General features: G+C 40.5%; 2 protein-coding genes and 1 long non-coding RNA gene across 19 annotated transcripts in view; 2 read left to right on the forward strand and 1 right to left on the reverse strand.

Moving 5' to 3' along the window:
* Positions 1-11,464, forward strand: part of stj (voltage-dependent calcium channel subunit straightjacket) — a 76,666-nt gene extending 65,202 nt beyond the window's left edge. For 2 of the 4 annotated variants that reach the window (XM_022790108.2, XM_022790109.2), the window contains 8 exons: positions 580-684; positions 1,284-1,412; positions 3,805-3,958; positions 5,706-5,822; positions 6,289-6,574; positions 6,908-7,269; positions 8,181-8,255; positions 9,169-11,464. In XM_022790108.2, coding sequence (XP_022645843.1) covers positions 580-684; positions 1,284-1,412; positions 3,805-3,958; positions 5,706-5,822; positions 6,289-6,574; positions 6,908-7,269; positions 8,181-8,255; positions 9,169-9,342 — 1,402 coding nt within the window. In that variant the 3' untranslated portion in view covers positions 9,343-11,464. Of the gene's footprint in view, positions 1-579; positions 685-1,283; positions 1,413-3,804; positions 3,959-5,651; positions 5,823-6,288; positions 6,575-6,907; positions 7,270-8,180; positions 8,256-9,168 lie in introns of those variants that run through there. The other 2 variants (XM_022790110.2, XM_086981740.1) reach the window with 2 other exon arrangements.
* A 3,003-nt stretch (positions 11,465-14,467) lies between these two features.
* The window catches only part of LOC111245220 (uncharacterized), a 39,629-nt gene continuing 30,752 nt past the window's right edge, over positions 14,468-23,344 (reverse strand). For 5 of the 7 annotated variants that reach the window (XM_022793272.2, XM_022793270.2, XM_022793271.2 and 2 more), the window contains exons 3-7: positions 20,209-20,409; positions 17,615-17,828; positions 16,975-17,259; positions 15,897-16,298; positions 14,468-15,573 (exon numbers count right to left, since the gene is read on the reverse strand). In XM_022793272.2, the coding sequence (XP_022649007.1) occupies positions 15,232-15,573; positions 15,897-16,298; positions 16,975-17,259; positions 17,615-17,828; positions 20,209-20,409 (1,444 nt within the window). In that variant the 3' untranslated portion in view covers positions 14,468-15,231. The remainder of the gene's footprint in view (positions 15,574-15,896; positions 16,299-16,974; positions 17,260-17,614; positions 17,829-20,208; positions 20,410-23,344) is intronic. The other 2 variants (XM_086978515.1, XM_022793275.2) reach the window with 2 other exon arrangements.
* Positions 19,254-23,344, forward strand: part of LOC111245221 (uncharacterized) — a 32,242-nt gene continuing 28,151 nt past the window's right edge. For all 8 annotated transcript variants that reach the window (XR_015319874.1, XR_015319875.1, XR_015319878.1 and 5 more), the window contains exon 1: positions 19,254-19,671. This is a non-coding gene — a long non-coding RNA (uncharacterized LOC111245221). The remainder of the gene's footprint in view (positions 19,672-23,344) is intronic.

A 23,344-nucleotide genomic window follows, 5' to 3' on the forward strand; every position in this document is an offset into this window, starting at 1 on the left:
ATATGTATATGTGTGTATGTGTATATATGTATATGTGTGTGTGTATGTGTGTATATGTATATGTGTGTGTGTACGTGTGTATATGTATATGTGTGTGTGTACGTGTGTATATGTATATGTGTGTGTGTACGTGTGTATATGTATATGTGTGTGTGTACGTGTGTATATGTATACGAGTGTGTGTGTGAATGTGTGTTGTGTGTGTGTGTGTATACGAGTGTGTGTGTGTGTGTGTATACGAGTCTGTGTGTGTGTGTGTATACGAGTGTATGTGTTTGTATACGAGTGTGTGTGTGAATGTGTGTGCCTGTGTGCGCGTGCGCGCGTGCGTGTGTGGCCAAGAAACCCACTTAATACATTCCGCTTAGAAGGAAGGTGTAGAGCTATTATGAAGGCCGCGTGCTTTTGAGCGACAATTCACTTATACTTAATCACAGCGTGCTGAAAGGATTAATGGAACCCGGTACGGTTGTCAACTGGCGGTTACAATAGTGGTGGCCTCATCCTATATGAATCCTCTCCGAGGCGGCTGTCGTACTAACTAAATCGCTCTTATCTTCCGCTCTGTCGTCCTTATAGGGACGTCTTGACTCAAAGCAACGGAATTATCTCGGCCTTTGTCGCCACGCGGAGTGGACTCCTCCGGGTGCAAACGTTCCTCGATCAGAACATCTCCGAGTCTGAGTAAGTAAGAAAATACTTATTTTTACCATTTCGAGTTATAATGAGATACCTTAGGAGTCTCGAATTAGCTGTATTTAATTTACTTCGAATTGTTCGGTGCAATCTCGGATGCTCGGCTCATCACGCGCTTATTTTTAGGTAGAGAATTAATACATTCAAAATTCATATAAACGCTGAAATTAAAAAGGATAAGACGGAATGATAAAACGGGCTCGATACGAATACGTTTCGGTTCGCGTTCAGATATGTTCAGATATTAAAATAGAATCTTTCTACACACTGACATATAATGCCAACTATATATCACGAACTACACAAGGTGGAAGGCTACGGAAGGTAGCTTCTAGAAATTTCGACATACAGACATACTGAAAGTCATATTAAAAATATCTAAAAAGGAACTTAGCATGTCATTAGACAAACAAGTGTTATGAAAGCATCACTGCCTCTGTCTTGGTACCCCATATGGCTAAGTCCTCGGCACTGGGCGATGCTGGTTCGAGTCCCAGAATGAAACATACTCCCCCTGCCGAGCTTTACCCGCAAGCTGAGTTTCTAAGTACAGTACGGAACATTTATCTATTTGTGAATGTTTGCAGAAAATTCTACAATAAATATCCTCGATCAATAGACGAACTATTCTACAAACGAGCCGTGGACTTCTATTATCATTCAAATGCATCCAAGGAGGCTTTTGTCTACTCTGTGCCATTTGACGCTGGAGAAAGGTAAACACAGTTAAATTTGGACTAGCTTAATTAGTTGGTCACACGAAGCGCATAATTAACACGAAGGACATTGAGCGTTGAAGAGATCCCGTGTATTCTACGATAAACCGTATCGTTGAGTCAGGTTACGAACTGTGGTCACGTTAGAATTGTTCCTGCCTCTTGAAAACGACAATTTTTTTTTAGCCGATCTTTCTATGAATGAACAAACAAACAACTATTGCACAGTATTTGGTTCACAAAAATAAAATTTTTAAGTGACATGTCATCGCCATGATGTACAATACGCGTATGGCTTTTGGTTGGCAATCATATAGAGCTAACATGATTTTGGATTTCTAAAAAACATGGGGTAAGTAAATACGGACCTTTGGGATAATGTTACTTTGAAATGATTCGATGTGTTTGAAACGATCTATATGAACGCGGCGTGTTTCTTCATCAGACGGTCAGAACACTGCTGCCTGCAGCAGTCATCTCGTTTGAGACATGTGAAGAATAACCCGCGGGTGAATTGGGTGTAGTAATTGACGATTTCGTGAATACGGTCTTGTACTTGATCTGGTTGAATTTCGTTGGATCTCGAGGTTCTTCACCTCCTTCCCAGTAATGTTGATCCTGTTGCTGGCCTCTCGAACCTCCTCTATCTCGGTCTGACGGATAGCGCTCTATGGCCCGTTCGCCCTCGCGTAACGGGACAGTCCCCCGCCGCAAGGCGTGAGCACGTAATCTCCTCCTGTACACCTGGACATCTGCTAAGAATGCGTCCGATGATATTAAATTTAATCAAGTGTCCCTATAGATTCAGTTTGATTTGTATTGTCTCTTGTGCATGTATGAGGTACCTTATACGACTACAGGAAATCTGAAGAATTATGGACTGGGCTATTACTATAGCAGAAGGCTAGTTGCGCTCTCTTCAATATCGGAAATGAACGATAGTATTTTAGCGTCCTCCATTGTCAGACATGCTCCTGCCTATTAATTTCTACTTACACAATGGTAGCGAGTTATGTTTGTCCAAATTTGCTGTGAATTGGCGACCATTTGTGTCTGTGTTTATGACTGTTTGATCGTTTTTAGCTTATTTCTTTCTTTCATGTGTATATTTGTATATACTATAAAAGTACGAGTACCTACAACTGAGTAGCACTCAGTTTAAACTATGTAATGCTTAGCCTGGCCAAAAGTGACGCTCGCGTATTGATGGAACAATGTGCCACACATTCGTATCTGATAAAAACAAACTACTAATTCTAATGTATTTTTGATGAAAGAGAACAGGCGCATTCTGTGTTTTCTTACTAGAGAACGATGCTGATGGGCGATAGGACTAAAGTCAGATGTTTAAACAGAATCGCTCGCTAATATTCAACTCGTTGTATAAGGCACACCCACCAGGACCACAGGCTCCCGAACGACTCTTATAAAGAAACCAGTGAATGCGTTCTAGCAAATTACAAACACTGGGCCATCCCAGGCCCATGAATACATACAGCCATAGGCGCGTCGAATAGATCTGGGGATGACATGCAACGAGAACGCGAGGAAGACAACGTAGGCCACGTACCGCAAGACTGCGGATTTCCCTTGTGCTATCCGAACTAATAGCCTTCCGGTGTCCTGGAAGAGTTCGAGAATTGCCCCAGAGGCACCAACCATAATTTTGCTTCGTTGTTCGTATGCAATGGTTTAGTGGTGATGAAAACTGGTAGCCATAGCGGCCGAACGATATCCGTCAGCCTACGATTCACGGGTAGAAATGTTTCACCATATGGCCTTGCCGAAGGCCGGTATAATCGAGCTTATTTACGAGACAAATAAAAAGCGCTACGTAAGGTTACAAAATAACAGAATCCTAAAGAAATACATAGTGAATAAGTTTTACCGTAGCATGTTATGTTTGTAGTTTTCGGCTAAACTATTGTGTTTGAAGGAACCTTTTATCTGGAGATTTGGCAGGGAGAATTGTAGAGCCTACACACTAGTGATATCAACATAACGTGATGGGTGACCTCCTAGCAAGGTTAATGGGGCCATTGTAATTAAAGCGTATGGTACTGTCAGATTTGATTTATTCCCTCGTACCAAAGGTAAAACCTACATACATATAAATAGCTCGAAGAGGCTTATTCGATACACACGTTTCAATATGTTGTTGATGTTTAATGCTGTTAGATTTTTCAAAAAAAGTAAATCTGCAACTTGCTTAGAGATAAATTAGCATTGTCGCCTGTATTTTGTGATGCGTTGACCTTCGTCGATTGTGACCCGAATCCGATCCGATGCAACGTCCTGCATCGACTCGTTATCGTGCTATATGTAGCCCAGTTAGTATAGCTGAGCTAATACCGCAGTTGAATTGCGATTGTTATTGTTGACGTATTTTCAGTCTGCAAGCAGAAGGCACGCCTATCGTGATGACAGCGACACGTGTCGTGATGTTGGGTAACTCGGAGAACGCAACCGCTCCGGTAGCCGTCGTGGGCGTACAGATCGACCATCAAATCTTTACGGAAAAATTCTTCAATTCCACTTTGACCGCTGTAAGTTTAACTCGTTTTTTTTTTTGTCCTTTAACACATTTGACTATGTTCATTACGATGATATAGGTAGGGCGCGCCCACTAGTAAGCCTAACCAGGGCGGATCATGCTGGACTTATTAAGGTTTCTTCAATAAGCCTGTGAAATTAGATAGTAACCACTTGCTAATACGGAAATTTGCGATTGTCACATGTACACAATTACTATAGTAAAGAGATGCACATTAGCCACCCAGACTACACTGCCTTCGCTAAATTCGATCCGAATATATCGTCTAGCTTATCTTTCCATTCTCCAGTGATATATATACACTATTAGGTTGTTCAGGATGCAGCGTATGTATCTTTTCATTTCAAAACTTTCTTTCTTTTTTTTCTTTTTAAAAGACTTTATTTTCAATCAATGGGCATCATTACTATCTTTGATTTTCTGCCAATAACTTATTCATTCCACAAGTACAAAAGTCTATGGAAGCTCGAATTTCAGTGCCGACTTTTCTTTTTTTAAACAACAGTTAAACTTTAAAGTAAGTTTGGCTAAATTTTGAAGAATGATTTAGGGACGATAATTTGGCGAATAGTGCGGCTGCCAGAGAGGCTGCTCACGCCTTCATTTCACTCTTGCACTTTATCAGAAGGACCACTTCCGTATAAGGTGGGACGGTGAAGCCCAGTAAGAATGCCTTATCTCTATGCCCTAATATGCCTGACTGCGTAATGAAAAGTCTTTCTCCAGTCATTGACAAAATTCATGAACCAGGGCAACTGCTACTATCAAGATGACGTCCTGCCAGTTCGATCACATACATCCACTAACACGGCCGTTTCCAATTTTATTGTTATCACAGGGCACAATTTAAAAGAGACGCAATAACGGATCATGAACAATGAGAAACAACAGTCGCAGTCTTCGTTTTTAGACCGCGTTAAAATTCTGAAGTACCCATAGGTTCAGTCTTATTAGTTTGACTGAGGTCAAGAAGCATGGTGTTTTTGCATTCGTTGAACTTCAACGTTAATACCCCGTATAGTTAGAGGTGAATCAGCCTCCACTACAGTTCTCAACCCTTCGTCATTCGAGACTTTTCTAATTCAAAATGACCTTCCGGAATGTTTCTATTCTTCATCCTTTATATGGCGAGCTGTCTTCTTCTTCTTCTTCTTCTTCCAAGATGGAACTCGTACTCGAAACTACTTGATTGTCCTGATTCTATATGATTCATTAAAACTAACCTGTTGAAGAGCGTTGTGATGATATTTGTGTCAACGGCTTCAAGCAGGAGGAGCATTTTTTTTTTTATTTATTTTATTAGAATTTAAAGAAGTGGCGCGAACGCTCGTACCGTTATAAGATAGTATTATCTTGAATTATAAACTTAAGTCTATCACGGTTCATACTGAAAAAAAAGTCATACGAAATACGGAACATAGTCAAATGAAAGAAAGATGGAATTATTCAAAACATATTATGAATTTTTAGGATAAAATTAGACTTAGAAGATTAGAAGAAAATTAGAAGAGAATAGACGTACATCGAATAGATACCTCTATCGAATAGACGCGATCTAAGCGATTTCGTAAAATGCCATTTGTCGTTGTGCTGTCAGCGACTACGTGGCTATCACCGAAGACGAACGTCGGTGTAACTGCTATTGAGTTAGTTTTTTTTTTTTTTTTTTATCTATTTCCTTTAAGATTACTTTGAATCTGCTCTTCTCTAAGCCGATCATTTGTCTTTGCCTATTGTAGTGCGATCAGGTTGCATCAAAAGATTGCAAATTCAAATGCAACAGTGAAGCTAGCGGGTTCGACTGTTATCTTCTTGATTCAAATGGTTTTATCATCTCCACTGCCAACTCTTCAGATGTAAGTGCCTACACCCCACCTCTACGTACGAAGAAAGCGTAGCTTCGTTTATTTCGACACGTTAGCTTTTTTGCACAGGTCGTCACAGATTACTATTACGATTCAATATCGATCCTTGCTGCGATATTGGCGATCGTACCTTGTTTCCGTGGTAGAGGATTTTAAGTTATATATAGTGCCTTAAAGTAGGTCAGGTAGTGGAAACGTTATGGAGTTAAAAAAAAAAAACTGCTGGGTCAAATCATGTGGGGAACATATATATGCACTAGTTGGATGCGGCTTTGAAGAAGCAGTCTTCGAGGTCATATATGCACTAGTTGGATGCGGCTTTGAAGAAGCAGTCTTCGAGGTCGCTTTCGTATATGTTATCTGGTGTGGTCTCTATTACTGTTTATTATGCGTGATTAGTGGCACAATACAATGCACCGATGTCGACTGACACGATCACTTTTCAATATACACATAGGTCCTTTTGGTTGGGAAATTCTTCGGGGAAGTCGACGCGGCGGTGTTCAATCAGCTGATCAAGTATAACATCTTTAAGAAAGTTACTATTTATGACTATCAAGCGGTGTGCTTCGACAAGAAGCCAGGCCAAGCTTCAGCCTCTCGTCTGCTTAATCCATTTAAAAGCGTTCTTAACGGCCTCATGTTCCTGCTTAACACCTTCGTAACCAACATCGTTAAGATGGCCGCCATCGCTATCGACACGGAATGGTGGTTCCATGAGCCCCTACGGGCATTCGGATACGGTAAGTGAGTGAACTTATCTTTTAATCGTATGTACGAAAAATTGTTCCTATAAGCATGTCAAACGGTCAAGCAGGGCCGTGAACTTCAGGTCAAGCCATTATGTGCCATTACGTGTTATTATTATTATTATGCATTTTCAACTGCAGTAACTGAAATGCCGTACTGAAATCATTGACCACCTATCAAGGCCCTTGTGGGGAAAAAAGTATAGAGAATTTTTCCGTGTTTTCGTCGTTTGATTTTCATTTTCAACCTTACAATTTCCTGATGCATTTTATAAAGAGGTAAACAAAAATTGGCGCCTTATTTTGAATGATTTTTTGAACTCTTAGATAACGACGCGGTCGCGGGCGACGACGGGGACAATCCCCATCCTGGTATGTCGTTCACTCAAGTGCGGCCCTGTGATAGAGAAATCGACCTCTACATCATGGCCAATTTAGGCGAGAATCCAACGTTCGGCAATGTGCACCAGTGTAACGTGGCTTGCAACCATACCTTCATCGTCCAACCGGTCTATGACAGTAATATGTTGATGGTTGCTATACCCCACGCGTGTCAACACTGTGAACGTGAACGGCTCCGTCTTGAGCCCCATGAAGCGTTGCTGCCTGAATCCAATGTAACAACAGCCTGCGTAAAGACACCGCTGCACAGGCAGAGGCCAGACACGTGCTATAACTACCATGCGGCCGTGAGTGAAAGCATTAACTCAACTTTATATGCGCAATGTCGTTCGCGTATATTATATTGTGCCTCTGATTTGACTATTCCTATCATGCGATTCAACGCCATGTTGAGTCAAGAGCATACGAATACAGTATCATAGAACATTATTGTTATTTACCTGTTCGTTGCATATATATGATTCGTTGAGTATATCACAGAATAGTCTTTAAAAGGATTGTGCCTGATAGTAGTGCGACAGTCCTATCGTTCGCCTGACTCGTAGTCAGTTTGAGCGCCTTAAGGCTGAGCTTCCGAAAAATGTTTTTTACTTTTTAGAGAAAATTAATTCAGTGAACACGCATTGAAATTTCTGATTCAATAAATTGTCCGTGTGACGATCCAAAATAGGCAAACATGACCAAAGTCCTGTTACGACTAGGGTCTTAATGCAGCACGTTTTTGACACGTGTGTTTGACATTTCCGTAAGTGATTGACCCCCTTCCCCCCCCCCCCCAACCGTCTCGAGACATTCGAAATGTAGACACGTAACCGTTTTTATGTTTCTGTTCTGTAATGATAACGTTTTCTTCCTATACGCCTTACTCTCGTGTCTTTTTTCACGATGCGCGACCTGTCGATCCATCTTTATTGACCTGTGTGCACCGTCAGTTTCAACTTAGGTTAATTTAATCCGAATAATTGATTCTTAGTCGCGAAAGAAAACAATAGGTTTCTCTCGTAGTACGTGTACGTTTCCACTCTATTTTAGTTTGTCGCTCCGCCTGCCCTATTCGATTTATTCGAAGTTCTACAGTACCGTTTTTTCGCTGTGGTAGTTAAGTGGCTATGTATTTTTTGTTCATTAAATAATATTCTTGGAGACCAGTTACATTTTTCTTTCTGTTAAAAAAACTTTTTTTATTTAACTTATTTAGCCCGACCGGCGTTTCCGCACCAATGAGCCTATCTGTGAAGAGGGCTACAGCTACTTCTACAAGAAGTTCGCCTGCGTAAGTTAGGGGCGAGTGCTGAACTTCTAATCTTTGACAACCATTATAAACTGCATGTTGCGAATTTGTGATAGGACCACATCATTAACACCTGTTGCCTATAATTTTAACGGATCTCACCGAGTCAGAAAAACAAGCTCGAGCTTTACCTATTGTTGTGCCAATCTACGGACTATTGTGTTCATTTATTCAACTCCAACAACCCACGCTGACGAGTGCTCTGCATTTTCAACCGCAGTAACCCAGGTGGCATACTGGAATCATTTGCTTAGGTTACAGAACAGGTGATAATGTCAGTAGAAAGCCGACTTTATACTCGAACTGACCGTGTACCGTGATTGACGTCACGAAAATTGTGACGAAATCAGTGAGCTTTTTGTCACAAAGTCAGAGGTCAAAGCTAAAAAATTGTATACAGACATTTTACTACATGACATCTTCGGAAGGGTCCGTTGCTTGTGCAGTTGGTTATGAAATTGACTGTGACACTAAAGCTACCGCTTGGAAACGTTCATTGCTCAGTTACTAACATTATATTGTATAGCTATTTTTCTGTGGCAATATGATAATAGCCCCATATTGGAAATTCATGCAGCATAAATCCGAATATTCCGAATCTATGATATGCCCTTTATATCTACGTTATTCCCTATTTTATGTTATATGATTAGGTTAGCTCAGCCTCGCCTGATGTGATATACAGTAAACTAATACGTGAAGGTTCGCTATTTTAACCAGTGTTGTTTCGTTTGCCACGATCCGCCTAGTCGTATCCTGCATTTGTTCTTGTCTATCTAACACGTTTGTTCCTTTTAACGTCCTGGTTATATCACTGATTCGTACGTCCTACAATATGTCGCTTGCCTCTGTTTTGTGCGTATTCTTTCCGGGTGCACTTCGCGCGCGTCTTCAGGAAAAGGAAATGCTAAGAGAGCTTGATCTAAAGGAGCAGTGCGGATCCTCCACGACGAGCTCCCTGAGCTGGCCGCTACTTCTGCTCTGTGGACTCCTCACATTGCTGCTGCGACACCGGGATCCGTTTAATGTAGACCAGGATATCAATCTTAGATTCATAGGCCTGAGATAATAGATACTACCAATGTCAGCTACAAAGCCAGCAGGACCGGATACGGAAAGTTGGACTATGTGACAGTTTGAGCTGGAATCGTTTACATATTCAGAACACAGTTCGAGGCATCATTAGAAATCGATCGGGCAGCCAAAACGCTGTATCGTACATGCAGCACAAATAAAGGAAATGCAGGTTAAAATCAACCATGCTATGAAGTATCCGTCAATGTCTTTTGAGCTCAGTAGGCGTTGACGTAACGAATGGAGTAGTTTTGCATCGATTCCTCGCGCCATGTTGCAAGCCATGATGTCACCTCTTCAACAAGAAATAGTGAAAATATCAACAGTAACTCTGATCCCTTGACCTCTGTACAGACTGCCTCTAATCAGTCTGTCCAATCTTTGTCTTATATCGATAGAGCACTCACCCTTGGGTGGGCTTGGCAACGGGCATTAATAGCAAGCCAATCGTATGGTACGAACCTTCACCGGCCCCGTTTTACTGCTGAAATTTCTCGGTGCGCTGGCCGCGACTGGTTTTGTAGTACACTCTACTCCCTAGTCGTTGACAATACAACTTGTAATAAGAATGATTAGAAACCTATTGATAGTACGATGTATCGAGCCCGGTCAAATGCGGCTGGTTTGACCTGAGTTAATTTTTACTCTATCTCTTGATACCAATAGTAATTACAATGAAGTGTACGCGTGTGCATGTAATACGATGGGGCAATCAAAGGAAAGATAGAAAAGACTTTGTATATACGCATGCATAGACACACAAGTAACAACTATAGACAAATGCTAATTCCTCGAAGAACAATGGCATTGAGGTTGATAGGTCTGTCGTTTGTATGCCTTCTTATTGGAGGAAATGTAACGAATAACCGCACATAAGGACAGGTTTACGCAGTCTTTGTGAACCTCTCTCAAACCTGTCGCATCAGTAGGAGATAGGTAAAAATGGCTACTAATCTTCGTAGCTAAAATAGGACGAAGGTGATGATGTGTACGCAAAAAAAAAGTTTGAGAATTTTGGCGACGCTAAACATGAGATAGCGCTCACTTCAGAGGGAATACAAAGCACATATATGTAAAAGACAACTTATTAAAATAAAAATTATTGATGCTAGTTCATATAACACAATCACTATTACTAAGTTTCACGACTAAGGAGGACGCATAGATTATCAAAAAGAACGAAGAATATCAAGTAAAAACGACACGCTGCTAAGCATAATTGACAGTGTAAACTCTATTTTGTCTAGTAGGCAGAGATGGTAGGCTTAAAGGAAAGATGGGACGATGCAAAAATGATTGATCGGGATTCGAACGAAGTCGTTCGAGTTCTTCCTGATGCCAGCGAAACGCTTCGCAAATGTTGTTTGTTCATTGAATAATAAGTTCATTATTGATGGTGTTTTTCTGCCCCGCTCAATTGAGATTAACTAGATCTACCCTTCTAACGTAACGAGGCATGATTATTATTATTATTTTTTTCACCATAACGAGCTGGTCGTTGAGGTAAATATTATAGCCAACAGACGCGAAATAATTAAATTGATCATAAAATTACTAATATTATTAAGATCAATTTCACAATCGAAGGCAACAATGAACGTGATTTTGTATACGTTTGAGATATAACAAGTAGAAAGGCAAGCACGTTAGAGATTTTTGTGGGATAAATATAGCCAGAATATATGGACGCAGTGTAGACGGATAGCAGATAAATCACTGTGACTGAAACAGTTGTCAGTACCAATGGGTCAAGTGCAGGGGCTACGACATAAGCCATAAAAATGCCTAAAAACTCAATAAGTAGCAGTTAACATATAGCTATAATAGGATATTCGTACGAGATTTATTTAAGAGGAAGAGGAGGAGGAGGACCGCCACCGAGCTGGTAAAAGGCAGCACGACGAAACATCATAACGTCGAAATGACGCCGATAGCGTCAATGAAGACAACGTTACGTGTATCACGCCGGTGGCGTGAGCACGTAAAAGCCCCTGTGCAATTTTGTATATAGATGAATAATACGAGTACTGGTAGACTAACTAATGAAGAAAAATGGAACGAAACAAAGAATAAATTTACTGATAGTACGACATTTTTCACAGACAGAGACAATTTTACAGATAGAAATCTTCACTTTACTTCGGACAGCCAATCCCAACCAGGTAGTAATTTCACCCTAATATACTCCCTAACAACGTGCATAGGACCGCCTGCGAAGCCGATCGCGATAGAAGTTAGAACGGACGCTCGTTCGACGAGGTGACGAGGTTCTGATAAAGCTTCATGTAGAAACGATTCTGTGAGGGAATCCTATACAGACAGGTAGCCATATATCCAGGAGAACGACGATATAATAGAATAGTTATTATGCGAAGCTTGATTATGAAGTGGTTCGCCTTTTTTTTTTCAAGCGGAGAAAAAAGTTCCTTCATTGAAATGGTCACAACGTTTCTGACGCGGCCTTTTTGTGCTATTTGCAGTTGCATCATATCTAGCTTATCTATTTTTAATGTACTGTTATCACGATGGCCGTGACTGTCATTGAGCGTCTTCATTGAATATTTGTAAGTGATTATCGGAAGCGACTGTTTTATCGTCGATGTCAAAAAACGAGTATTCATTTAGCAACAAACAAAAGTAAGTGAAGATGTTCTTCTTTGCGTTGAAGCGACTCAGTTCCGTTGCTGCGCCAGTGGGGGTAATGTGAATTGTTCCCGTTTTACTGAAGTTCTCTGACTTCAGGCCATTATCAAACCATAAGCATATATACTGGGAATAAATAGCGATTCAATGCATTACTGTAGCAGTGTATATCTATCGACATAATTACACGGTAAACTAACTGTACATTTGTGTGTTTCTGCATCGATTTTGATAAGTCAAATCTATCTAACAATAGATTAAGTAACAAATCGTTTCAAATAGACTAATGTTCTCATTTTGTTTGAAATTCTGTGTGTAAACTGGGTCGGCGTATATCGCCGTCGATATTAGTAATCTATTAGATATTTATCATCTAAGTATAGCGGTTTTGCGTCCTCTATCACTGTTTTTCTCAATCGTTCCTGCGTATAGGGTAGCGGAGATACATATGTTTTTTTTTCTACTTCAAGTAGAGAATATTTAATCGTAAACACGTAACACCGAACAGCTACGTCGAAATACTGTCGAGAAGCTCTCGTAATTTGTAGAAAGGACCTGGATAGGGCTAACCGAGGCTGGTAGAAGTAGGCGGTCCTATTTTCCTAGCATATGCCACAATTCGCCCATCCCTATTTGCTCTTGACGGAAAGCAAAGTGTGTTAGTTGTAGATGGCTCGGGAAAAGTGGACGAGATGCCAAATTGATGTAGCTTTCATCAGTTTTCCTTATTGCTAGTCTATTCCCGCCGGGACGGTGCCAGTATTTTCGCACCCGATAATATTGAATGCTTTCTAAGCAAATAGTGCTCGTGAATTGAATAGATAATGTTCAAAATACTACTACATTGGAAATAAATGGTCGTCCAATGGAAATTTTTTTTTTTTTGAGTATATATATCGAATGGGTTTACCTTGCATGCTTAGACTGCTGCTTCGTTTAAAAAAAAACCGCCGATTGTTATGCTCTAAAGTTGTTTGTCTCGTTTTTTTTTTTTGTTACATAACGAACGATTCTAAATAGTGCGGTCCAATCGGTTGGGACCTCCTGCTTCATCCAATCCAACTAATATTGACGTTGCTACATTTCCATCTGTCAATCGAAGTCTGCAGAATTGTTTATATCTGTCTAACATTTAATTGTGTGTCCTATAGACAAACTGGACAATGTACGAGTTTGAGAAATTAACATTAGTAAGCAACAAATGGTAACATTACGTGACAAGGACCATATATACGAAATAATCTCATTAATCACGACGGTACCAACTTCGATGATGCTGAATACAATGGAATGATCGATTCAAACGCGCTTAGGTCGGGCGAAGAAATCGAATTGAGAAACATAAGCAGACATAGAGGAAGGGAGAGAAAACTTAGAAAAAGACAAGAAGCATAATAACACAGGGGATGTAGACTGACGCAAAGCTAACAATGGATTTTGCGCTATCGTCCGTTGTTATCTTACGAAGATCAAAGCAAGGAAGAACTGAAAAAACGAAAGCAAGGACGAAAATTTAGTAGCGAATTTGTGAAGAATTTGTTAAATTTTTACCACAGTCATGATAACTATTATTAATAAATGTTCATTTTTCAATTATGACAAAAAACGTTTGCGTGTCTTCTTAATACGTAGCCGCACATGGGCATAAGGTGTTCGAGAGTGGACAGCAAGCTATTCGGGTAGTTGAATAGCCTCCTAGAGGGCTCACGACATCGAAGCGTACGTCAACTGTTCCGTCATTGTGTACTAAGGATTTGTTTATTTCAGCCAAGAAATTAGAATGACGGCATCACGTCTTATGTTCGGATAACCTAAAGCTCTAGAGTTCTAGCGTAATAACGCAAAAATGGTCGGGGCTGGCCGAGACGCCACAAATGATATCGCACGTCATCCAACAATTCCGGATGACTCATCAGAAGTTTACAACGTACAATACTGTATCTCTTCTAGTGAGTATCAATAGCTCTAAAAGGTAGCATTTCACTTCCCCGTCAATCAGATAAGTTAGCTGATAATTACTATAAAGCAAAATGTCTAAATATATAGCTTGGAAGTATCAAACATAACACAGTCACCAGCCTGATTCTCTCTAAATATTTATAGACGTAAATGTGTGGGCCGATAAGTGGGGCATCAGGACACTTACATGATCCTGTAAAATAAATGGCATTACTATTAAATAAGGATATTTATTTCCAATCTCTGTTTTATACGAATGGATAAGTCGGGATTTTTTATTCAACGGGCAGTCGTGGCTACAGTTAATTGTGCCAGCGCATCAAATCAATGATGTCTCTCTATTCGAATGAAATTTTAGGCTGTAATTTCGTCGTGAAGTCAATAAAACAAAGTGTAATTTCTTAAAATACCATATAATCTAAATTCTATATTTGCTCCTTGAAGACAAGTTAGATTATTGTTAGCAAAACGTAAAAAAAAAGTAGCCAATCGGCGAGTAAATGAATGAAAGCCGTAAATTGATTTAATACTCTGTTTTGGTTTATTGTAACATTGTAGTTATATAGCAGCATCGATATAAATAACAGCCAACAAATTCAATGCCGATCAATACGGGATCGTTTTCACTGACCAGTAAGCATTTATTTAGTAAGCACAACATAACATAACACAGTCGTCACTTCAAACACGCGGAAAACACGGAACAAGGTCTCACCCCTGATTCTTTCTCTAATAATCTAATTTTCTTCTCTAATATATTTACATTCCATTATCAACGTTTGTTCAACCCGTGCCCAAACAATCGCCTCCATCACTCTGGCATATACATACATACATACATACATATGCGCGCGCTACAGCTTTACGTAATGCTCGTCGTTTGACTCCATATAAAAATAAATATGATAAAAGATAGTAAAATAACGTCTAAAGACCTGATAAAGCGAACGTGACAGTGGGGTACTACGAACTGGAATAACAATAATAATAATAATAATAACAACAATCGTAATTTTAATTGAAGATACAGATAAACACACGGGACGACATTGGCATCATTGTCGCTTAGTCAACTTCGAGCTTAGACGACGGCTCTTTGTAAAATGAAATTCGATCGAAAACCCAGTGACTGTTGGTCTCCTACGATAGTCACCATTATCCTCGATTGATTCTACGTTACAGCTTTGGTGCCGCGGTCTGCTAGGTCCACCATATTTCGAATACATATCACGCGAAAAAATCATACAAATATTCTATGTAAGATTTTTTTTTGTTTCAGTCATTAAATGAGTCGATCATACGGAATGTGTAGCTCCTCGTAAACCGGACACAGTGTGTCTGGCTGGTCGTTCTCTATGACGTCACGGTGGTCGTTTTGGCCGTGCGCGATCTTCACGATCTGAATATATCGGCCAGTTATGCCGTTGCTCTGCGCAATTTCAATACAATTTGAACTAGTGCTATGATTACTTTGCATTTGTTGCGTCACAGTTTCTTTATTGGATAGAAGATTTGATGCACTAGTTTCACCTATACTGGCGTTGACTACTTCGTTTTCTTTTGACCCGCCAGCGTCAGAAAGGGTACGACGTAACAGGCTAGATTTTTCGGGAACCTTTGGTGCCTGAAAAACGCAACAATGAATACGATATTAGCGAACAAACGGGTGCTTCTCTAATTGAAAGCATATTTCGGTCCACCCGTACTAACGTACATTGAACGACTACAGGGGACTTTTATCGTCCCCACTGTGGCAATCTGCTAAAAACGTAAACTTCATAGCATATCCCTATTTTCGTTGATGTCTCACCTTTTTGGGGGTAATGTGTCGTCAAGTGTATAACGATGCATATCTACATACGGCAAGACTAAGCTACTTTGGGTTGCTATTTTTCCGTTACACTTTATTTGAGCAGCAGTCGTCGGTGCGTGCTCCGAAGTACTTACCCAATTCGGGCCTCTGGTGTAATTGCTTTTCACCCGACGAGGGGGTAGCCTTGACCCAGAGTCATTCGCATCTGACCTATTTGACAGGCTTGTCTTCTTGTTTTTGTTGTACCTCTTTCGCGGAACGGCGTAGAGGTCATCTAGAGAATCGCGCTCTTCAGCACCAGACCCCAAAGAGCCGGACGAACTCCTCTCTGAAGCTAAAGATTCTCCTTCTAAGGAGCCAACCGACTCCATCGAGTGTCGCGTGTCCGACGCGTTGTTGTTATTTTGTTTTTTTGGAGAAATATCTTTGGCTTCTTTAATAATGATATTACCTTGAACTGTAATCGACAGCTGACTGCGCCGCTTCTCTTCCTTTATCTCTTCTTCCTTAACGAGATCAAGCAGCTCCTGATAGACCTGGTAATTGTTTGCACATAAAAAATAAGCCTATGCTTTTCTCTTCATCATCCAGAGAACAGCTTACATTTTCAGATCGTCTAGCGGATGCCTACGTATAATATTTAATACTTAAAACAACGCTTAACGGTAGTATCGGATGCAAAACTACAAATACGTGCAATGTTCCGCACCAATCGTTGATGAAGCCTTTGATGAAAATCAGTAGCTTCATAAACGAAGTAAAAAAAACAAAGAACAATCTTGGTCCATCCGAAAGAAAATTTAGGACAGATCTATATATTAAAAAAGTAGAATCTAATTAGAGTAGAAGTATACCTAGAAACCTAAAGATATGCAGCTAGGCTACGGATGGTCATGGCCACCATAACAGATATCACAGGCTTGTCACTGTGAATAAACTGCCTGAAATCTATTGACCTCAGCTAACTCTATACAATACTAGGCTGGTCTTTCCTCCCTATATCGGCCGGGCCGACTTCTAACAGACGCACGAGGATTGAATGGGCCTTCGGCTGACGCTACATAAACATAAAACAATGGGACCAAAAGCAGATGAAATGCCGCATGCAGAGTCAATACACGATGTCTGATCCAACTTGACGTACGCCAGACACTTTGATCAAGTGATTCTATAAAATGGAGATAAAGGGAAAAAACGTCTGCCAGAACAAACCTGTTCCCCTGAGGCGTACGCTGAGGTAACGACATCGGGAAGGTCTTCTTCGCGCTGATCTTTGCCATTTCCATCCTTATGCTGACGAATTTCCTCATAGATGTCTTGGTATGAGTAATCCTCTCGTTGGTATAGTTCGTCTTCCCCCACTGCGACAATTACGTCGATGATCTCCTGGCTTTTGCGTGGCCGGAATTTTGTAGTTTTCTCAGAACCAAAAGGCTCTGAATACGGAGGTTCTTCAGGCAACTGATATGCGTCGACAGGCCCCGTGTAACTTGGGATCTAGAAAATAGGTCAGGTTCATGTTGATATTATATTGGTCATTTTGATGTTCTCCTATATAAGGAGAATCACTAATCCTAACATACCAGTACATAACAGTAACGTAGAAAAGAGTTGATCCTAATTTTTTAGGTAATTATGATCGATTTAGATCAAAGTTTTAAACCTCCGGTCGGCATATCTTGTAGTATAAATTCTTATCTATATCCATCGTATCAGTATTACGTATTTAATATTAACAAACTACAAGAAGGGATTAAATTAGACAGTCCGTCTACAGAAACAAAAGATAACCACAGTACCCTAGAGCTTCTCGAATATTGTTGTCAATAAAGGTCAATTAAGCGTTCATTACCTCAATAACAGTTACGCCATCGGCCGAACTGGTGTTAATGTGCTGTCCCAGCGAACGCTGTGGAGGTATCTTTGGTGCACTAACGGCATTGGCCGACGGCAGTGAGAGTGGTGGTACAGGTGATTCCGGTATTGAGGCTAGTCCTGCGATACTTGCAGGCCGAGCTGGTAACGCTGGTGGCGTGGAAGGCAGTGATGAAACGACTGATACTGGCCTGAAGATGATACGAATTCTAAGTTTAGCTTCGAACGCTACGAACTAAAGCAATTTAGCGAATTTGCATGTAGATAAAATCCGTGCCGCGATTTATCGAGGATCAACAGATCAATACTCAGTTCTCGACGTTAACTGACCATCACATTTTATATTTGTATGCACGTATTCATAGAAGCTTGCTAACACTAAGCTTACGACGAGTTAAAAATCTACCAGGGTTCTCATTTATTTTCATGTTCGAAACGCAAACGCACGCTGATGCATACAAGTGTAAAATGAACATACAGCCTTAGCTGTTTATTAGCCATTCGCGTAGTTGACACCTCTTACAGCCTCTGTCACGACATCGAATTTGATGCTGTACTTCAAGTTCATCCTGTACATCTGGTATTAGCGACTTCAAAAGAAGCTGGTAAAAGCCAATGCCGAGTACGCGCATTGATCGTTTAGTATCACCGAATGGTAAAATGAAACCTTCTTTCGATTGCCTAAAAAACAAAAGGCTTTCTTTTTTCCAGCCTCAATGCCTGTCCGTCCTGAGTGAAAAAACCTTACAGTCTTATATTATATACAGCCCAATAACGTTTGAAAGGGCCGGCTCATTCTCAAGTTTAAAAGAGCAAGTGTCCTTTCTCCAGTTCTACAAGCTGTAAGGTCAAACAAATGTTATGAAGACCGTAAGACGAATACATGTTTTTGCTGAGTATTTAGCGATATCATATTTATGTATTATGCCTGGACGACTAGTTCCACAGATATAAAAAGCAGTTACCAAAATAGCCCAAGTTCTACCATTATGACTTAATCGATTCTCGCTTCTGTCCCTCAAACTAAAAAAATGATATGTTTTTTTTGCAAAAGACAAGCAGCTTATTTAAAAAAAAAAAAAAAAAAAAAAAGTGTGGGGTTATGGAACAATACTCAACCTATTTTTCCTAATGTGTTCACGATGGTGCGGTGGGTAACGTGTTTGCATCTTAAGGCTAGCCGTACGAAGTAACGCTTAAGTGCTTAAGTTCCGGACACTTCGCCCGAAAAACGATTGTTGGGTTTCAACAATCAAATACACTTCTCTCATTAACAAAATTATATTTTCAATAGAAATTCACTGTTGAGATAAAAAATTTCAACCCAGCAAGTATTTGAACCAGGACATTTCAAAACTTAACGGTACCATTACCATTATAAAGCAAGTTGACGTCAAATTAGACTTTACACGCGAAAAGTTATTTTTTCTTACGTTTTTCAAAAAGGAAGTCCGAAACGAAATTAATGAACATGTTGATATATCGCAAACGGAAAACACATTCCCGTTTCTAGTGTGTTCGCCTATCCTTGACTGGTCCTTTACGTATTCAACGTAATATAGAGGGTTTTTTTAGCGGGGGCGAGGAGAATACCCCTCCCCCAATCAAAGGACTTAACAAGGATAAAGCTGATCTAGCTTGTGACAAGCCATCATGTTTTCACTTGTTTCAGCCTATATCGTCGTCAACAAATGGCAAAGCCTAGCTGACAATTGTCGGCAATGCTAATAAACCTCACCCTTGCGTCCCCGTTGTCTAAGTACATAGCTTACAATACGTAAGTGCTTATTGCATTGTGCGTGCGCCATTGAAACGTGAACTGAACAGGCAAATCATCATAAGTAGCAATAAGTAAATTGTCAAAAGGTCAAACAACGACAAAAAAATTGAATGTAGTGAATGAGTAAATGAGCTGCTGCATAACCTAAAGTTATGTTGCTATAACAGAGGCGACGGCGGTGTCGAAGCCGGCGATATCAACTATGGATAGCCCTCAGGGCAGATGACGAGACAGCAAAAGACATCAACTAAAAAGTAAGCAATCGGGTATATGCGTGTGAGTCCACGTAAAGAAAATTAAATATAGCACGCTAACGAAAACAGTTGCGATTATGATCAAGTTTACCACTATTATTTACGTAATCACGTTTAGCAGGAACAATATACCCAATTACATAAAGACCTGATCGGGTCACTTGAAGCCTGTGCTAAGTCAGGGTGTCAGGGCATTTTGAAACAAATGTCGCGGTTCGCGCGCATCTGTCTACTTGAGCGTAATGCCGATTTGTGGATCAATATGCTGTCTACGTATGTACGTGGTATTACGTACGATTTTGTTCAAATAACGATGATTTATCTCTATGTGTATTAGAAAGATTCAATTTAATACACGTATTGCGAACTAAAACTTATTCAGGTAGCCATTATCCATTGAACGATCTACTCAGTCGATTGAAAAAGGGTCACCGTTAAAATATACATATATAGTAGTAGTACACCCTATCTATTTAGGTGAAAGAAAAACAAAAAAAAATACGCAAGGATATTAAAAAGGCTGCTCGTTTCTTTTACCTGAAAAGTGAACCGTGCTGACTACTGTGAGCGCTGCTCATACTCAATCGGGGCTGCAGTGTTCCCAGCGGTGGTAAATCATCCTTGCGAATCGTGCAGGACAAAATCGAGGTAGTGGAACTTGAACGGGTCAGAGGCCTAAGCGTTCCTCCCCTATCTTTTGCTGATGGCACGATCGTAATATCATGCGATCGGCGGTGCCTAGTTAAGGTTCATGAAATTAACCAATCATAAACAAAACAGAGAGAATAGACGGTTACTTTCTAACAAAACGAGCCCAGCTTGCAGACAGACTTTAATATGAGCGAGTCCCTTGAACAACTAGCACTATTTCCAAAGGAAGAACGTGTCCACTTTCAGCTGGAGGACTTTCAATCGCATCTCGATTTAACGGCACGTGTTGAACGTGAAGCTTTCGGACTCTCCCAAACATACTGTAATTTTTTTGTATACAGATCTCAAGTATATCTTTTATAGTGCACTTTGAAGCCACTGAAGTATCTAGGGTTAGTAGTAATTAAAGCAGATTAAAGCAGACTCTTGGCTTTTTCATAATCGACGGCGATACCGTAGTCACTACTACCTATTATAACGAGAACTAAAACGCCTGTACAACGTCGTTCCACATACTACCCGCAGTTTCGTTCGGAAACAATCCGTCAACGCCGTAAATGGCCGTCTCACAGTCGGAGATCTTCGGGAAGCATATTCGAGGTCTTCAGTGCTGTGCACCTACCTAATTTTTAGTTGTCTAATTTTATAAGAACCAATGTGTAGATAAGAACTTCCTACTTGTGCGACACATGCACGGCTCTCCGGCGGCCATCTTATGAGTTGCATCCCCCAGCAACTTTATTATTTTGTTTTTTTGTATTGCTATTATAATATGTCAGTTGACTGGTTGGAACGACTAATCGGGCAGTTTGTGCACGCTAAGCTCGTCGAGGATCAGGGATCTGCCGGACCTAATATTGCATTTCTAATTCGGAGACCTTACCTTGTTGGCTATCCAGTAACGTGGGAACTGGTCAATCCTGTTTGCGAATATACACGCATGGTTCAGATCTCTAAAAAAATTGGCCATGACAAATTGGTAGTACTAGTATGCTATGTGCACTCGTATAGATTTTTTTTCCCGTCTCAATTTTGCATTAATATTAAACTATTCGAAATTGGAATGATGGCTTAAGACATCATTTCATTGGGGTTCCAGACTGTGTGTATCAGAAAAATTGCGCCACTAGATATAGAACAAGGTAACGTTTGACCAGATGTACATTGTTTGAATGTAGTGTATGGTTTTATCATGTGTCCAACTTATTTTTAATCGGTAAACAAGGGCGAAGCATACACCACTCATGATTCGGATATCGTACGTATATTTTGTTCTTTATATATTTTTATGTAAATTTCAGCCGATTTATCTCGTGCTCATAACTAAGCGAACAAATAGCCATTTTATCAATGAGAACGCCATCAAATTTTTTTATAATAAAAAAGTTTTTTTTGTTGCTTCTGCCTGTTGTGCTGAGAAATGTTTTTCCAAAAATGATCAAATAATTTCCCTTTGCTTTGTTTAAGCTAAATACCTGCCACGATATGACAAAACAGAATGTCTCTTCCAAGGACCATTTGCCAGCGTAAAAAAACCTGGCTCACATTTTGACGGCATAATCATACGTTAAGCACGTTTTTTCAACTGCGTTGTGTCTCTGCCGAATCGACTACAGGATGATTCACCTAGAAATGATATTGATCGTATTAACTGTTTTATTTGAGGTATTCCATGTAAGCTTCAAACCAGATCGATGGGTCCGCTCCCCAGGTCGTTCCGGCCAACGGGAACGACATCAAGACAGTGCTTTCCCGTTACCGGCGCTGTTACTCTTTAAGCTAAAGACAACAAATATAAGAAATGGTTCTCACATCCCGTGCTAGCGTTAAGCGTAGACAACACAGCTTCGATATATTTATAGTCATCAGTAAATGAAGACGGTGATCGTACCTGCACATCTGTATGTCGGTCAATAGATAACGCAACCGATCTAGAAAGCCGCAAAGTACACTCGAACATACGACAGGCACTGAAGTACCACCAGAAATATTTTTCATTCCGTACGTGTATCCTTATAGAAACGATTAACTTAAATGGCCTCTAGTTTTTATGATACTAGATTTATTATTATTTGCCCTGATATACTCAGCCATCGGAGGGCGGAAACGATATCTATTTGTATTGTGTATTTAAAGTAACAATACTTCGCCTCGAATCGTTACTGCCATTGGCATGGGGAAGCAGCAGCGAGTAAAGGGCCGACTTTGCCAAGATACCACAACATAGAATGACAATCATGAACGATGGTGTCACCCCTGTCGACGACCTTGTCAAGGGAGTGGCATAGCCAAAAAATAGCGCTCTTTCAGGACCAGCATTGGGCAAAAACCGACATCACTTCGCTCGCTGGGCTGCTATGGGCAAAATTAACGTTATGAAAAGTATTTATTTACATAAACGGTAATAACAGGCTACCTACTGTATGAAGCGACTAGCCAGATAGGTTGGTCCGCTACCTGAAAACGGTCGGGACCGATTCGGTGTTTGCACCTTTTTCGGTTTTGCTGGCCAAAATGTCGAATAACCGAAATAACAGAAACTCGTGTCACACTGCATCACACAGAGCTACATAATGCTATTGAGCTTAACTATGGCTTAAAAACGACTAGTCGGTGAGATAATCGAATCGACGTTACGTTAACGTTCACTGGCTTCGGATCAAAAATGAGTATCCGATTAGAGATAAAGGTGGCGCCTGATCGATGAATGCGAATGGGCGTCATCGTTGTGATATCATCCGAACGGCTCCGAACGAGATGCATTTTCATCCTTAGATGAGTCAAATTTGGGTGGACGCTATAATTATTAATGGGTAAGGCTTGGCTGTATATGGTTAATGTGAGATAATTTAACAGAAGAATAAAGGGCTGTCTATGGGAACTATGACAACGAGATCAGCAGATCGATCCCAGGTCGCCGGAACGTGTTCTCTGCTCGCAGCCACACGAATTGCTGCTTGGCTCGAATTGGTATCGTCTCTTTGGTAGAACCGAACGCACAAAGGTCAAATTTTCCCTGCGA

This window comes from Varroa destructor, unplaced genomic scaffold, assembly GCF_002443255.2.
Source record: "Varroa destructor unplaced genomic scaffold, Vdes_3.0 BEIS01000002.1, whole genome shotgun sequence".
In the NCBI taxonomy this organism is placed as follows: Eukaryota; Metazoa; Arthropoda; class Arachnida; order Mesostigmata; family Varroidae; genus Varroa; species Varroa destructor.